The sequence below is a fragment of the Vanellus vanellus genome (genome assembly GCF_965231255.1).
Source record: "Vanellus vanellus genome assembly, chromosome: 2".
Classification (NCBI taxonomy): Eukaryota; Metazoa; Chordata; class Aves; order Charadriiformes; family Charadriidae; genus Vanellus; species Vanellus vanellus.
In genome coordinates, this window is record NC_138906.1 from 55119119 (window position 1) to 55136018 (window position 16900).

Sequence of the window (16900 nt, forward strand, 5' to 3'; positions counted from 1 at the left end):
GGAACTGGTATCCTGGAGTCCCTCCAGCAGAACCTGTATTAGCATTGAACAGCAGAAACCCTGGGGGAATGTATCTTCAGATGTAAATGAATCAGTGAAGATTGAATGAATTTGCAAATCAAATTGGTTTATAATTTCTCCTGAGGATACTGTGCCACACACAGTAAAAGTTATTAGAGATGTGGAGAAAGCAACATGACTTTGGCCAGTGTAAGCATACTAGAACGCTATTCCAAAAACACAAACTGAGGTATGCTGCATGTTTACACTTTACTTGCAAGCCAGAGGCAAAACTAGCTGTGAAAGACGACCTCTGTTAAATAACACTGCATCCACGGAGTATAAAAAGTAAGAGTTAAGAAAAACCCTGATACTGAGGGACTCTCCTTGAGATTGGCGACTTCTGTTTTCCACTGGACCTAACATGTCCCCAGACAAACTCAGCTCTGCAGCAGCTTTTCACTTGACATGCCACCTCAGAGCAGATGGTGTCAGCAGTTGTTGGACATCCCAAGAGCTGACCCAGAGCCTTACTGTTCTGGTACCTTTGAAGCAGAAATCCTATCTGTGTGGTTTTGGTTGTTTTTTTTTTTTTAAATAAATTTTATATGCAAAGATATTGAAATATGATTTCAAGCCTTTGTTATATGGAACACTGGAAATATGCACAATGGTCTTTCCATTATAAAAGCATGTGGATTAAGCCTCATTTAGAACACAGCTCTTGAGGTGAGCCAGGGTGGTGTTGAAAGGTTCTGTTCGGATTTGGAAACAAAAGGTCGGGGGCTGGCTTTAATCATACAAGAATGGCTCAGGAATTGTAAGGCTGGCAAAAAGTCTCCTTGAGAAAAGGCCTTCTCAAGAAGGCCTTCTATTACTTTCAGCTTCCAACCGGGTGAATTGAACTGTAAGGACCAAACAGCATTCCTGTTTCTCACTTCAACCAGAAACAAGAAGTCCACATATGGATAACAAATGATCATTAGATGGCATGCAAAGCAAGAATTTATGAAGCAAAACCAGATCCATTTTGAAGAGTTTGAGTAACAATAGGGATAAAGGTCTGGCCTCTAATTACAGTCCTGAGACTGATTCAATGTGTAAACACGGGCCTGTAGTTCAGTTTTGCCTTCCAGCCAGTCAAAATACTTATGGCCTAACCACTTAAATTGTCACTTTGAGACATCTAGATGGAAGGTGCTATAGGAAAATGAAGCATTATTGCTCTTGTTATTTTTAACAAATGTTCGAGCTGATTAAGATGAATCACTTACTCAGAGGTAAAACAAAACCAAAGAAACATTACATAAGAAGAGAGGCTCAGCCTTAGTCAACTCTGTGTTTTGCAACATAACAGCTACTTCAAAACTGATAGCATTTAGTGGTTCCCTACCCTTCCTCGCCAACAAACGTGACGTAGAGTTTGTTCCGCTGGAGCTCCTTGCGTGAATATGCCATCACCTGGTTGAAGGTGCCTTCCAGCAAGTGGTCACGTCGTATAATTAACCTGCAAAGGGAGGCAGAAATAGAGATCTAACGATTGAGTCTTGTGTGAGCCTGTGAGGCTGAAGGTAAACAAGAGCTGGTAAAGAGAGACATTCATTCTCAGAGAACTTAATAAACTTGCATCTACTGGTGCGCATGCTACTTGACCGTTATGGGTTTTCAGCAAGTTGTTTCATTAGGCTTTTCTCTATGCCTCAAAGGCGAATTTCTTTACAATGCCGTGATTAAGTTCAAAGTGTTGCTCTACTGCTGAGACTCTCTGTAGCACCCTCTATGTAAAAATGTGTATCGCAGAGGGGGGCTGTGAGTTTCCTGTGTATATGAGGTCACAGCTTTCTGGATTTAATCCAGTGAACTTCCATGGAGTTACTGCTTCTGTAGCAGGGTAACCAAAGGGAGTATCAGCCTCTGTTTATACAACACACCTCTCACTCCCTTGCCAATCTCTAAAACAACTTAATGAATAGTACATTTAAACACCATCTGTGCAAGAAATCCTTCTTGTTCATGGATATTTTAAGAGAGGCCTTCTAAAATGTATTTCATGTCTGCCTTGGACCCACTTAGCAGGACACCAAAAGGGATAACCAATGGCTAGGACTCTCCGGCTCTGTAAGAACATTTTGATGATGATGTTTGCCTGGAATAAATTGTTTGGTTTCATACTTTTTTTTTTTTTTTCCCACAACAGATGTGTTTTGGTAGAAAGCCAGCCTGATGCATAAATTCAACCAGATGCCCAGGAAATACCTTAGAAACATATAGTCCTTTGGCCAAGCTGGATAACTAGATTAAGCACAAGTAGGTACAGACTCATAAGCCAACTAACAAGATGTCTGGAAAGAAAACTCCACAACCAAGTGACAGAGATCCCCCAAAATACGTGAAGAGAGGCAGAAATCTCTCTAGTTCTAGTCCAGGAGGGCTACCAACACAAAGAACTACTATAAGTTAAACCTGTACGTACAGGCTAACTTCTGTAGGGTCATACTCTGGTTCTGAGTTATACTGATAGGTAGATCCAAAGGATTTGGAGTCACTCCATCATTACAATGATGTAGCTGTTAATAATGTCTGTCAGAGGTTTGCCTGAATGGCTGATTTCCGTACTAGCAAATTATAGGTAGGAATACCAACATCCTTGTTAAATAGGTAGGGAATGGGAGTCTAAGAGAATATGAATCTGTAAGAAATAAAACTTAGACACAAAAGCCTCTTGAAGGTCACTCTTTAGCAGGATATACTAAGATCTTATCTTGCCCTGGTAGTTCATGTACAAAGTGCAATCTCTGGTGTGTTTCCCATTCCCTATCAGTGTCTTCATTCATGGATAATGCCAAAAGACAAAGCTACACCATGTTAGACTATTTGAGTGACTTGTCATAATACTCACTTAATTTTACCTGGACCTTGCCCATACCCTTTGGCTTCAAGTTTTCGGTAGAAATTGCGCAGCTTGGCTTCAAAGTCCCTCCTGTATGGAGAAGGTGCTCTTGCACTTGCTCGCTGCAGTCCTGGTGGGAAAATGAACAGCATCTTAAAGTGTAAGGGGCTTTAATTTTTTTTCCAAATCATACAGCTGATGTTTCCAGACAGAACTGGCTAACAAATGTGTTCGGAACTTTTAACAGTGCACTTGGTATTATTTTTGTTCTACCTGGCCTTAATGGAGTTGTAAGTTTCTATAATTGAGTGACTGCAACTTCCAGGGGCTGTATATTCTTCACTAAAAGAACTGTTAAGCTTGTCTTGTGTGTGCCTTTGTGCTGCCTCAGCCTTTAACTGTGATTGATCTGAACGGAAACTCAAGCATCGGAAAGGCGTGAGGAGGACTGACGTGTAACTCCCACTCATGGTCAATGGTATTTAGGTTTTCTTTCCCTTTTGCACTTTTAAGAGATGTCTCTCCTCTGCACTGTATAGGAGATCTCCTTACTTGGCAGGATTAAACCTCCAAAGCTCAAAGCAACGCTTCTCACTTGAGCCTAGCACCCTAGCCAAGCTGGGAATTGGGTTTCCCCGAGTTAATCTGACTGTATATTAAACACTTCCAGCTATCAACACAAGCCCCTTTTGTGGCATTGAGAAGGATTTCTGGCAGCAAGAAATGCTACATTTTCCTATTATGATTCACGCATACAGCAGATTTTTAGCAATTTGGGACCTGTTTTGTTTTGAAGCCTGCCTTCTCCAAGTAGCTGATTAGTCCTTTTGTATGAACAAGTGCCATGCCGTAAAGGGTCAAAGAATGGATCCATAAAATCCCATTTCCCTATCTCATTACAGAAGACAATAAAAACAAGCCCTTTTATGAGAAATCTGGCATAAAATCCTCCACAGGAAGGAAAAAAAAAAAAGAATATCACATTTAGTGGGAGGACAAAGTATTGTGGTTGCCAGGAGGGAAGGACTTTACTAATTGTCTCTGCTGGTAGAACAGAAAGGCATATATTTACATGCAGTGCACAGAGAGTCACTTCTTCCGTTAGACTTTTTTTCCCCTGGGATATAAGAGAATGGGTGTTCTCACAGGCTAGGTAACCAGTGGCAGAAATAAGTAAGCAGGCTGTATGTTGCCAAAAATGAATATTTGCCCTTCTGTTTTCTCAAGAACAGGTAAAGACCAGTGCAGTTCTTTTAACATTCTCCAAAGTCACGTTCTCAACAAATATTTAGGATTTTGGCTTGCAGGAGACTTGTTTCTGATCTGTCCCGATGCTGATGTAGAGGAGGGGAACTGTACTGACAATGGTGTTCCAACTCATTAATGACAATAGGACATTCTGACAAAATACTGTCCTCCTATAGGCAAGGGTTCAGCATTTAACTTCTTCACATCAAAAAACTTTTCAATTTTCCACAGCCACATCCAAGATTTGAATGTCTCTTGTCCATTAATTATGTTTGAAACCAGATAATTTAAATGAACATTTAAAACGCTCAGCCAAAAATGGATTTCTTTAGATCACATTTCTGTCGATTCTCTCAAAATGGCCACTGCACACAGCCGTGCAGTGAGACTGCAGTGGGGGTTGTATATCTTGGCAAAAGGGAGACATTAGCTCCTCAAATTTCTATAGCATAAACAATAACTACAGAGACATACCACAGCTGGAAATAACCTTCTCAGATAGCATGTCTTTCTGGAAAATATGTTTCCTGTCAAACCTAAGTTAATGGGCTCAACACGGGAGGTCAGACTAGATGATCAAGATGATCCCCTCAGGTCTTAAAGCAGATGAGTCTTGGGAAGAAGAGAAGTCTTTGGAATACCAAGTGGAGGAGACTGAACTTTACAGGAGCACTGGAAGTATTGCAATACACCTTTGATTTGGAAGCTGCTCTTTGCTCCTGTCACATAACATTAATGTGTTTCCATGTCAGTGAGTTATGTTTGGAGTGCACCATTCCCTTATCCTAATCCTTTCCAACTATATAAAAAGCAGGAAAATACATTCTTCCATATGGGCAATTTCTGATCTCTGTGTGTTTCAGCTACAGTTAACATTTCAATAGATACATAACAGCAATGGCAACTGATCCAGCAAAAAAACAGCTGGGGTCAGATTCGGAGTGGGCACTGGAATCAGCAGGCTGACAACTGATGCTGGCTCTGAATCTGCCCCTTTCTATAATACCACAAATGCAAGATTTTGTATTATTTTCCCCATCCCCTTACCTGGAGAATTTTGGGGCGATGAACAGGGTGAGCAGCGAGGAGAGAAACTGTAACCTGGATGGAAGGCAGCCTGCAGTGGTATGTAGGACATAATATCCTCTTCAAAAAGGCTGCATGGAAAAAGTGATAGGGAGAGATTTGGTTCACATTCATCACACAAAGGAATGTAAATACGCAGTGTGGTGCAAGTCTGCTGCGGTCACAAGTTTGGGTACATCTCTGAACTCATGGATTCATAAAATCCACAGGTTTCTCAAATCAGGCATGGTCACCAGTAACAAAGAAGAACAAAATTCATTTTATTAGACCTTTCATGCTAACACGGCAATCTCAAATCTGTCAAAAAGACCTGAGGCTATGTAGTATACAAGGACAACTTCAACATGTTAGAAGGAGCAAAGATACACACATCTGTCTCCCAGGTTGTTTTTCTTGGGTCATACATATTCATATAGCTCAGCTTTTTGACTATTCAGATTAAGTTGATGGGAATACGTTATAAACTTCTTGCATTAGGCAGTGCTATATAGCGTACCAAAACCACCTGGGTAATGCAGCATTTTTTGTTTAAGACCAACACAATAAAATAAGTCCTTATCTGTGCCAAGCAAAAGTAGCTAGAATCTAAGCTCCGTGGTCCAAATAAAAGTTGAAGCCTTATCTACATTACCCAAACAATGCTCAGTGCACTGTACATTGAGGTTTCATTACTGCATTACTGTGACGTGGCCCTGCGTGTATGGTGTGTGGGCAGCACTGCTGTGGTAAAACCAGCAATTTCATGAGCAGCTACATTATTGTACTAAGAAAGACAAGCTTTTTCCTTTTTTTTTTTTAAAAATAAAAAAATGAAATGAGAATTTTTCTGTTAAAAGCAAACATTTTCACCTGATTCCATTTTGCCTGCTACTTGATGGCAACAGCTATATTGATTGAGCTGGCTGGGGATGGAGTTTACTGCACTGATGGAGGCTGCCTTCCAGGAAGTAAGAGTTGACAGATATACTCTGGGTGAACTATTTCAGTTAACTATCAGTAACAATGAATCCTATTCTAATTACAAATGACCTGCTGCGAAAGAGCCCATCAGCTTCTCTGGTACCACAACTAATGACATTATGCTTTTGATCAAATTGATTACCTCAGCAGAATTACTAAATCTGCATCACAGGACAACTTTTCAAGCCCATGCGTACCCTCTGTCCGAATGTAATGGATCTTCTCCCTGAAACATAAATGATATTATTGAGAAGAGAAAAAAGTAAAAAAAGGAGAGAACATGCCATTACCAAGGCATGAACTACACACAGTTACTATTCCTTGGTATTTTGCCAGGTCCTATTTTTCTCCTTATGAAAATGGCAAACATCTTAACTGCCTGATTCCTTTTCTAATCTCACTAACAAAATTGCAAAAAAGAATCAATTTACATCACTCAGTTTCCTGATCCAAGAGCAAGAGATTTTACACCATATTTTAGAGAATGGAATGATTCTTAGTCCCTCCAAGCTCATGAGTAGCACTATAGCTAAGGTCACTGACAGATGGACTTTTTGCCTCAGGCTACAACTAGTGTATCACCTTTCATTAACAGAATTTCACATAAGACCACTTCCGTTACCTCTGTCACTTACACCTGGCAAATAACACTCCAACATGTACTTTATATTAAATTGATCACACAGAGGTTATACTGTACATGTGTAAAACCATACATTTTGCTGTTTAAATGAATGCTAATAAGGAGCGGGAAACATAGGATAGGATCCTGTCAGCAGATTAAAACCATGGGAGACACACCTCAATCTGCCAGTCTGTTTCTAAAGCACTGCAGTGTCCAAGAATATTCATTCTAGTATCAAGCCAAGGATGTGCTTTAGTACCTTGCTGGGTGGGGCGGCAATGTATTGCAGAATCAAGCCCTGTAAAAGACGGACATTTGTGTCCTAGGAGTTTGCTTAAAACCTGCTATATGAGTGTTAGAAGGTAGCTTGGGATCACTCCTGACCTAAGGTATAATCAAATCAATGACCTGGAGGCGAAGGGCTCAATATCCTGTTACAAATCTCATTACGTGCTGGCTAAGCTGTCTAGTCCCTATCACTAGTCAATTTTGTTCTCTGCTCAAAAGGAGATAAAAGCATCATCTGTTCTCTGAGAAATGAGATTTCAAATTACAGCTGAGAAAAAAAAATAGCCTGGAATAATTTGATGGTAAAGATAAAAAAAATTCTCAGTTACAGAAATGTACATCTTGAATACTGGGAGCATTTTTCATTCTGTCTCCCTCATTTTATTTGAACGTATTCATTCCTCCAGGAAGGAAGTCTAATCCTTACACCCAAAGAACTTTTTGTCTGGCTCTCACAGGTAAACAGCAAGTCAGTAAGACTATAAGCAGAAACTGCACCGCAGGAACTTAAAGGTCCTTCCCTTGCTCTTCCTTCCCTCCTTTACCAGTCCTGCAGACACACTTTTTACTGCATAGTAGAAACTAAATTCTTGGTCAAACCTTAGCTGGTGCACACTAGTATTGTTGAGGTTGACTAACGCCAGCTTAGGTTCTTGGCCCAAAAAAATTAATTTAACCTTTGGAATTACAATGAATTTAAATTGTACTGGCGTTTTGGTCTGTTTTTTTCTTTTTTTCAAACCTAACAGGAAAGGAATGGGCATAAGAAAAAGATACTATTTAATTACTTTGGAAAGGACTACCATTAAGTCATAAGTGAGAAAGATTAAAGACAGGAGTACAATCTACTTCATAATGTTCCTATTTCTTTATAAAATCTAGGGTGACTATGTCCATGGCGCGGGTGTAAATCCAACCATGAGGTAAAATCCTGTTTCTGCTGAAGTTACTGGGGTTTTGCTGCTGACTTCCATCCAAACACAATTTTAACCCTATCTTCTGAAAAGCAAAGTGATAATTGTAGGTAAAGACAGAGTTTCTGCTATTCAGTAATACTTAGAGTGGAAATTAGATGTATCACTATTTGCCCATAGTTATTTTGGTTCCTTCTTGGGTGCCTGTGGAAAATAGCTCCAGTAACTACATAGATTCCGGTGGTCCACACCTACTCTTTAATGGTGACAGTTCTATATGAGACCCAAATGAATCTTTTGTACTACAGCTACTAGAATTTGGTTTTTCCCACTACAAGAAGTCCTTCCTGGAACTTGGTTTCGGCAGTCTGGAAAAAAGTGGTACCTGAGTGCATGGTTTCTGGCCAAACTGGGCTGACGCTCCTGCAGCATCTCAAAAATGTTGGGTTGGCGTAGAAATGCAACAATCTTGTCATTGTAAGCTGGAAAAGGAAAAAAAAAAATGCAGAGGCTTTATCTACCATTGAGGGGGCCTGGTCACGTCACTGTGACTGTGCAGGGTCACAGTGACCGCACTGCTAGTGAGGCACAGGGCTACATGAAGCATATGGTTGATGAGAAGTTCTAAAAAGCATCTTTGGGAGCACTGCTTTGAAAAGAAGAGAAATTTGGTTTACCCAGAGGTAATGTCTCATGATGGTGCTGGTTTCGAATAGCTGTTACGAGACTATTGCCTGGTCTGGCCAACAGAGTGACTCCTCTGTTTCGAGAGACTTCGGAGGCCTACAACATCAGAAGAAAGAGAAAGAATGATCAAACCTGACCATCAGTAGTACACCAATCAGTAAAAACATTTCTCATCTCTATTTCTGTGACCTTCAGAATGATCCATGATGCTGACTGACTGAAGGACAGAAAGTCTGCATGAAAATTATAGCTTTATACTTCAGCCAACTTAAAAACCGCAGGTAAATCTGTGCTTCGAAATGGAAGGACACCATTATCCACAGCTATCACACCTCTTTGATGCTGCAGTGAAGGCACCAGAATCCAGAAGTAAACACAAGTTAACAAAGGTATTGCAGTGATGGAGTTCTCGGGTTCGATGAAAATAAAATCTCCGTGATATCATACAGTCTCTTGTTCTAGCATAACTGCATTTACTTCAAGTTTTTTTCAGTAATGTTAATTTTAAAAAAGAAAAAAACCCCACAACACCACAACATGTTCACTCAGCACTGCTGAAAGGAAATTTAGTATTGGAAAGAACAGGAGGAAGATATATCTATGTAGATCATCGGACAGAAAAAGGCCATATCATTGCAAAAGGGGGTTGCCTAACTTGCATAACCAGAAATAGAAGCTGAATTGTATACACTGAAAACATAATCCAAAGAGCTGATAAAAAAGTAGTAAGAAGGAAATTTATCGCTACTACTTAACTGAGGCCCTTAAAGATGCTCTAAACACAGGGTCTGGTGTAGGGAGTCATGTCAGGAAGGCAGACGTTAAAAGGTGGGAAAACGCTGAGGTGTGAGGATATTAAAAGTCATACAATGACATCTGTCAATTTGTCTTTAGTAAATCATTACTTGCTGGGGACTTCTGCAAACTGAGAGGAACCCAGCTCTCTCTCACATGTGTTCCTCCAGAATATGGCCACAGTGAAGCCAACAGAGGAGCACGGCTGCAAAATCAGTGGGAGGACATGATGCATTAGGAATTCCAATTGCCGTTCTACTGGGCTAATGGCTGCTCCTTTCTCACTGCACAAACTGTAGTACTTGGCAACCACTTCAGGAAGAAATTGCCCCTACTCCAATATTTTAAATGCTTAGCTCTGCATCCAAGGAAATGGTGCCAACCCATTTTCAGTGGTACGGCCAAATGCCAGGTCTTCCAACTGGATATAAATGAAAACCGAGAAGCTAAATGTGACTGGCAAGTTGCCCCTGGAGCACATAAAGTATAAAATGTTTACACGTAACAAAATGCCAGTCAATGCACTTGATACGTGTCAGTACACAGGTTAAACAATGAAAAATCTTAATGATTCTAATTAAACATACTGTAATTGAAAACACAAAAATGCTGTGAATGTGCATGGTGAATGTTTTGCTCCATCATTCAATTATGATTTCTCTTGCATGCATTTTGTATTGGTATGCATCTGCTGACTACGAGAGTTATCCCAGTGTCAGGAAGAACCGTCAAGCCCGCAGTATTTAATGGACTCATGCTAACCTTCTTCCAACCCTTCTCACCTTCAAAACCAGGAAGAACTTCCAAGCAGGTCATACACAATTCACTTAAGTCCCCGCGTGCTGTGCTAAATCTTCTGCCTTTGTCTCCTTCTCACACCCCGATGGACCAACTGACACTGCAAGTTTGGCTCAGGCTTGGGCAGCTTTTGTTCTGTGAGCCAGACATCCACCCTGACAGGCACCATGTGGCCTTTATGGCATTCACTCTATGCTATGGAAGAAGGAGGCAGCTTAGGTGCTAGACGTGCCCTATAATCCACTGCCACAGTGGGCATGAAGCCCTTCTGGGAAGAGCCGTTTCTTGGGCAGCGTAGTCAAGACCACACTCTGGCCTGTGACCAGCTGTTCGCAAGCATGTGTGGGATGGTGCTAAGGCATCGTGTTGTGCTCAGCTTCTCCACTTCCAGGGAGCTCTGACAATCAGGTGAGGATGTCTCTCCCCAGCCCCTTGTACAATAGGCTTCCATGTGAGCGTGATGGTTGGTGAGCCTGTTTTTAAGGGTGGTCTGATTCATGTTTGGCAAAGAAAAATTTTGTGTCCTTGTTGCTACACATAGATTTACTGAATAGAAGGTAGGAAGGGAGGTATAACAGAGGAGTTAAACCCCCATCTCCCACAAAAATTAGCACCAGCTGGTATTTGCTCATCACTTGGAAACTGCGCTGTACTTCTGCCCAGCCTGGGGCTGGATCCTCCCCTTGCTCATGTCACCTGATTTTTTTTAATTTTTTTTTCCCCCTTTTGGCTAGCTTTCCAGTGCTGCGGAGTTGTGTACCTGAACATATTTCTCTTGCAGTAAGAACTGTGAAAGGAAATGTGTCTAGAGCCCATGAAGAGAAACCTTCGTTCTCCCCTTCCCTTTTTCCCAATTCTGGTTTAACAGCTAAATTCATTCAGATTGTAAGAATCCAGTTCTGTATGCACCTTAACATAATAAACTGCACACTCCGCGGTGCTGTACTTCTCTTCATCACCATGATTAGACACCACTAACGCTGTGTTTGGATGATGGTCTTTACACGTTTACACCTCTAAACAATTTTTCTCTGGCAACACAACAGGAAAATTCCCAGCCGTCTAATTAACTTCCATTTTGCTAACACTCCTCTTTCCAATCTTTTAGCTAATACAGTACAATTGATTGCTTCAATTCAGTGTTTAATCACAATCGCCTTGTCTACTTTGACTTTCTAACTGAATCATTTAATTTAGATTAGCACACTATTCTCTAATTAAAAAAAAAAAGGGTGACCCCTCTAATGATTTAGTGACCTGGTTCATCTACTGCAGGGTAATCTGACAGATTTATGTCAGAGTTTAATAGCTTTGCAATTGATCCTGGGATGTTGCAACCAGAGCAGAGAGTCCAAACTATCACAGGAGCCTTTCAATGATATAATATCCTTTCCTGGGTTTTATATTACTGCTGGCTTTGAGAGGTTCCTGCCTGTTTGAGTCCTGCTGCTTGCCTGTCACAGTTTGGGTCAGTAAGGAGATTTATATACTGCTATATCCCAGTATCTCCTTTTCTTGCTAACCAGAAACTCTTGCCTCTCCATTACGGGTGCCGCCTTCTTTCTTTTTTTTTGTCTTTAAAATCTCTATCCTATAGTAATACATGTTGATTTCCGTTGCAGGCAGAAAGTCCCTTAACAGGAATAGAAAGGGCTTCTGACCTGTTCTGTTTACAGCAGTGGCAGAGGGAAATGAAGCACTTGGTGATCTACGTTCTTTTAGTTACTGATGGTCAGTACAGCTACCTAAACTTTTCTCTCAAAATTCAGGTAACCAAGAGTAGCATCAACTGCCTTTTTCCTGTAAAAGATTGATACCCTTAAAGAAGTGCTTACTAAAGAATCTGTAGCATTTTTGTCAAATTTATATGTGATACGTTTTACTATCAAGAACCTACTCAGGTGGACACCAAAAGTTTTTACAGAGGTCCTTCATTTAGTAGAATACTTCAACATAAAGAATCATAATTTTCAGAGTTGGAAGGGACCTCTAGAGATCATCTAGTCCAACTCCCCTGCTAAAGCAGGATTGCCCAGAGCACATTACACAGGACTGCATCCAGGCGGGTCTTGAAAATCTCCAGAGAAGAGGACTCCATAATCTCCCTGGGCAGCCTGTGCCAGTGCTCTGTCACCCTCACCGTAAAGAACTGTTTCCGTGTATTTGAACGGAACTTCCTACGTTCCAGCTTGTGCCCATTGCCCCTCGTCCTGTCACTGGGAACCACTGAAGAGCCTGGCTCCATCCTCCTTCAACCCACCCTTTAGATACTTGTAAGTATTAGTAAGGTCTCCCCTCAGCCTTCTCTTCTCCAGGCTAAAGAGTCCCAGCTTTCTCAGCCTTTCCTCATAAGGGAGATGCTCCAAGCCCTTAATCATCTTAGTTGTCCTTCGCTGGACTCGCTCCAGCAGTTCCCTGTCCCTCTTGAAGTGGGGAGCCCAAAACTGGACACAGTATTCCAGTTGTGGCCTCACCAGTGCAGAGTAGAAGGGGAGAAGGACCTTACTTGACCTACTGGCCACACTCTTCCTTATGCAGCCCAGGATTCCATTGGCCTTTTTGGCAACAAGGGCACATTGCTGGCTCATGGATAATTTACTATCTACCAGGACACCCAGAGCCTTCTCCTCAGAACTGCTTCCCAGCAGGTCCACCCCTAACCTATACTGGTGCCTAGCATTCTTCCTCCCCAAGTGCAGGACCTTGCACTTGCTCTTGTTGAACCTCATTAGGTTCTTCTCTGCCCAGGTCACGCTGGATGGCAGCACGGCCCTCTGGAGTGTCATCCACCCCTCCCAGTTTGGTATCATCAGCAAACTTGCTGAGGATACACTCTGTCCCCTCATCCAGGTCATTGATGAATAATACATTGAACAAGATTGGACCGAGGATTGACCCCTGGGGGACACCACTGGTTACACGCCTCCAACTTGACACTGCTCCATTAATCACAACCCTTTGAGTTCTGTCACACAGCCAGCTCTCAATCCACCTCGCTGCCTCCTCATCTAGCCCACACTTCCTCAGCTTCCTAATGAGGATGTTACGGGAAGCAGTGTCAAAAGCCTTTCTAAAGTCAAGGTAGATGACATCTGCTGCTCTCCCCTCATCCAGCCAACCAGTTATAACATCATAGAAGGCTATCAGATTGGTCAAGCATGATTTACCCTTGGTAAATCCGTGTTGACCACTTCCAGGAAAAGCATAAATATTACAGATTAATTTATGGAATGGATGCTTTCTTTCTTGGAATAAGGAAATGGAGTACTATTATATGCACAGATATTTTTTTTTAAAAAACACAGCCCACTGTATAGAGATTGAGGGGGAAAAGGGCAGTTTTAGTCTCTGCTTGGCCTGTTAATAGTTGTGGTAGGCTTTGAATAAAAGTACCTGGAAGCAACTACCAGTCTTCTATAGAAGCTGTGCAATTGCCATTTCTATTCTCTACTGAGAATGAATTTTAAATGTCATAAAGCAAAGAAAACCGCCATATTTAAGAAAGAGTATTTTTATGTTCCAATTTGATGAAGGAGTTTTAAAAGTACATTTGAAGTACTAAAAATCAATTCTTTATTAGTACTGCAAGGTATTGTGTTCAACACCACAGATTATTAGGCAGGAATCAAGGCTGCACTTTGATGAGCCAAAAGGATTTTGAAGATTCATGGATGTCATGGAAGGGAGGGCAAGAGATCATCCTTTTTACTTCAATGCCACAGCCTGTTCACTGCATTGCCCCTGGCCAGGGAGCTTGGAAACTTGTTGGTGACTAAGACAAAACTGGCTTTTGCACTATGTTTTGGCCTGAAAGTATGACGAAATGGAGACCCAATGCCCATGTGATCACTAGTTCCTACGGTTAACTCACCGAGTTTCAACCCTGCCTTATTTTGATTTATTTGGTTTGGTGTTTACTCCCAAAACTTAGTTCTTGCAATGCCTGTCCTCTCCTAGATTAAACAGATCTATTAATTTTCTAAGAATTCCAGACATTACATTTGCTGTCTTGCCTGCTGTTGAGTACTGAGACCACAATTTCTTAGAACCATAGTCATTTCTTTATAGTGACTCAGCTAAGAGCCATCATTGAGTGTGTGAAGCTGGGGTATTCCTCTTTTCCCACTTTGGGGTCATCTGCCTATGATTTTTGTCTGCTCTTTCCTCAACTGACCACACATTGTCACAAGGTCCCTGGAAAGTCCACGTGATGCTCTGGCAACTCCTTTTGGCACTTGGACAGGATGTTAGGTGGGTGCGCCAAGGCAGGGGGTAGAGTTTTTCCTCTCATTACCCTGGCTCTTTTCTATACCCTCTCTGGAACCCACATGCAATCATGACTGGACCATTGCTTTGCTCTCCTTCAGGCTCCTTTGACATCTGTAAATAACGTTAAAAACTGGTGGTTGTCTTTCTTGGTCCTTCATACCATCCTGGTGACAGATTCCAGAGGCCACACCACCTGCTCAGCAAAGAAACCAGCTGGACTGCAGACAGCCGACACATGGCCAGGACAAAGCCCCAAGTGTGTCCCTACAGACATGATTTATAGGGCAAAAGCACATCCAAATATACTTGGAAGAAATGGCATGGAACATGTGACTTTTAATAAATGGGCTCAGTTGTAAAGGGTTGAACCTTTTCCTTGTAAACGGTGGGCTTTTAGGCACCGATCCAAAGTCCCTGGAAATCATAGGAGTACTTCCAGTGGAACAGCAGTCTCTTCTAGAGGGGAAGCTACTGAATACGACAAGGGTGCAGAAGCACTGTGGGACCTGTGCCATCAAGACTGTGAGGTGAAGATGCCAGCGCTGATGGCTCCCTAGACAGAAGGCCCTGTTTCACTGACTGATCATGCAAAATCTTCAGCCTCAATGAAAGTTTACAATTTCCCCAGAGAATCATTACTCAAAAGTATTCAATGCTTTTCACTCCCTTCCCTGCACTTGATATTTTGGGTTTATTGCAAATTGTTCTTTGCCAGCCTTGCCAGCACTTGCAAAACCAATGGATTTTTTGGCCTAGGTCATCTGAGTTGGTCAGCAGTGTTTCTGTCCCTGACATGGTGAATTTGTAAGCAAGCCCCAGGCAAGCATTGACCCAAATATAATTCATCCTGCAGGTGACTTTCACATTCACATCAGTAATTCAGCCACAATAGCAACACTAAACTGCAGGCTGTTGGCAGAGGGAAGTTGCTAAGTTGGTGGGAAATGGATCCATTGATACACTTCTATCTTAAGAAAATAAGCTGCTGTATTCACCCAAGATGCGGAAAACCTACCCAAGCTACTTATGCCCAGTCTGCCTTTGGTCCTGAAGTACTGACCTCACACCCTAGTCAGCTCCTGATCCCAACCCCATTTGGCAGTGAGAGGTATTCAGACTGGTCCTGCTGCAGTAAGTTTTAATGTTAATTTCACAAGCATTTCTCCAGATGTTTTTCTGGAAGAGCAAGATCCTTTGGCCATAATTCATCTCTACTCCTATTCAGCTTCAATCTTTACAAATCTTCAACTGTATGGATTTGTTATATGAACAATCTGATTGCTGGTACTTTTTCCTCCTTAAATCCACAATACAAACCCAGGATTTATGCTTCTATTAATCCTGCCCATGCCCCTCAGTGATAAAGATCATTCCCATGAAACACAGGAAAGATGTTTAATGTGATTGAAAGCTAGGGAAGCAAATCGCAACATACATTACTACACCTGCTAGGGAGTGTATCTTTTCAGAGCATAGTGTCACAGTGAGGAATGAAGAAACATATGAGGCTGATGAAGTATCAGGCTATAAAAATAATGAATGACTTGCCTTTACTCAAGCAAGACTAGGACGTCAAATATAGATTCTTCTTTTAAAATCAATTTTGTCATCATTTCACTTTGGTTATTTATTTTTACTCATTATTTTATTCTGAAAATGGTCAAAATACAAACCTTCATTAACAGCAAGCTCTGAGATAAACCCTTCAGAAAGAAAAAAATCCCTTATTTCCTTTGGAAGATAAGAAAATTCTCAAGACAGTCTGTTTAAATGCATTTCAAAGATAAGAAGTGCTTTTAATTCTACAGAAGACTGCTGTCAAAAATAACGGTATTGATACTAGCACAGTTACCTCTCCAGCGCTGTAACTACGAAGTCGCTGAAGATGTTGCCTGTGAGTCAAGTGATTAGGGAGGCGGCCATTCTGCAGCGGGATCCTGGGATCTATGAAAGTGGTAGCACGGCTGTTGTGGTCAACGAAGAAAGACTGAAACACACAGGAACAATGTTTTTTTTTTTGTAATAAGACTGCCAACACTGTGATAGTATTGTGGGATCATAAAGTGAAAACCACTAGTAATTGTGTGTAAGGAATACCCTGTTTAGGTACAGTCCCTGGATTATATCTGGAAATGATAGGACTTTCTTAGTTGGAGCTAGAATAGCTCTTGGAAAATACATGAAGCTACATAGGTCAAAATCATGTGTAACGACCACGAAGTAAACAAGACAGAATAGAATAAAATTACAGGGGAACACTGCTTTAGCCTATTTGGTGGTTCCAGAAGTCACTCAGCAAAGCTTCATTGGAGGCAGAGACACTAAGCAAAATTTTGCAGT

General features: G+C 41.5%; 1 protein-coding gene across 1 annotated transcript in view; it reads right to left on the reverse strand.

Moving 5' to 3' along the window:
• HECW1 (HECT, C2 and WW domain containing E3 ubiquitin protein ligase 1) overlaps positions 1-16900 on the reverse strand; it is a gene marked incomplete at its 5' end in the record, with an annotated part of 190958 nt that overhangs the window by 36492 nt on the left and 137566 nt on the right. Inside the window, 7 exons of the mRNA XM_082499170.1 lie at positions 1394-1507; positions 2900-3020; positions 5186-5295; positions 6327-6410; positions 8397-8493; positions 8689-8794; positions 16413-16547. Coding sequence (XP_082355296.1) covers positions 1394-1507; positions 2900-3020; positions 5186-5295; positions 6327-6410; positions 8397-8493; positions 8689-8794; positions 16413-16547 — 767 coding nt within the window. The remainder of the gene's footprint in view (positions 1-1393; positions 1508-2899; positions 3021-5185; positions 5296-6326; positions 6411-8396; positions 8494-8688; positions 8795-16412; positions 16548-16900) is intronic.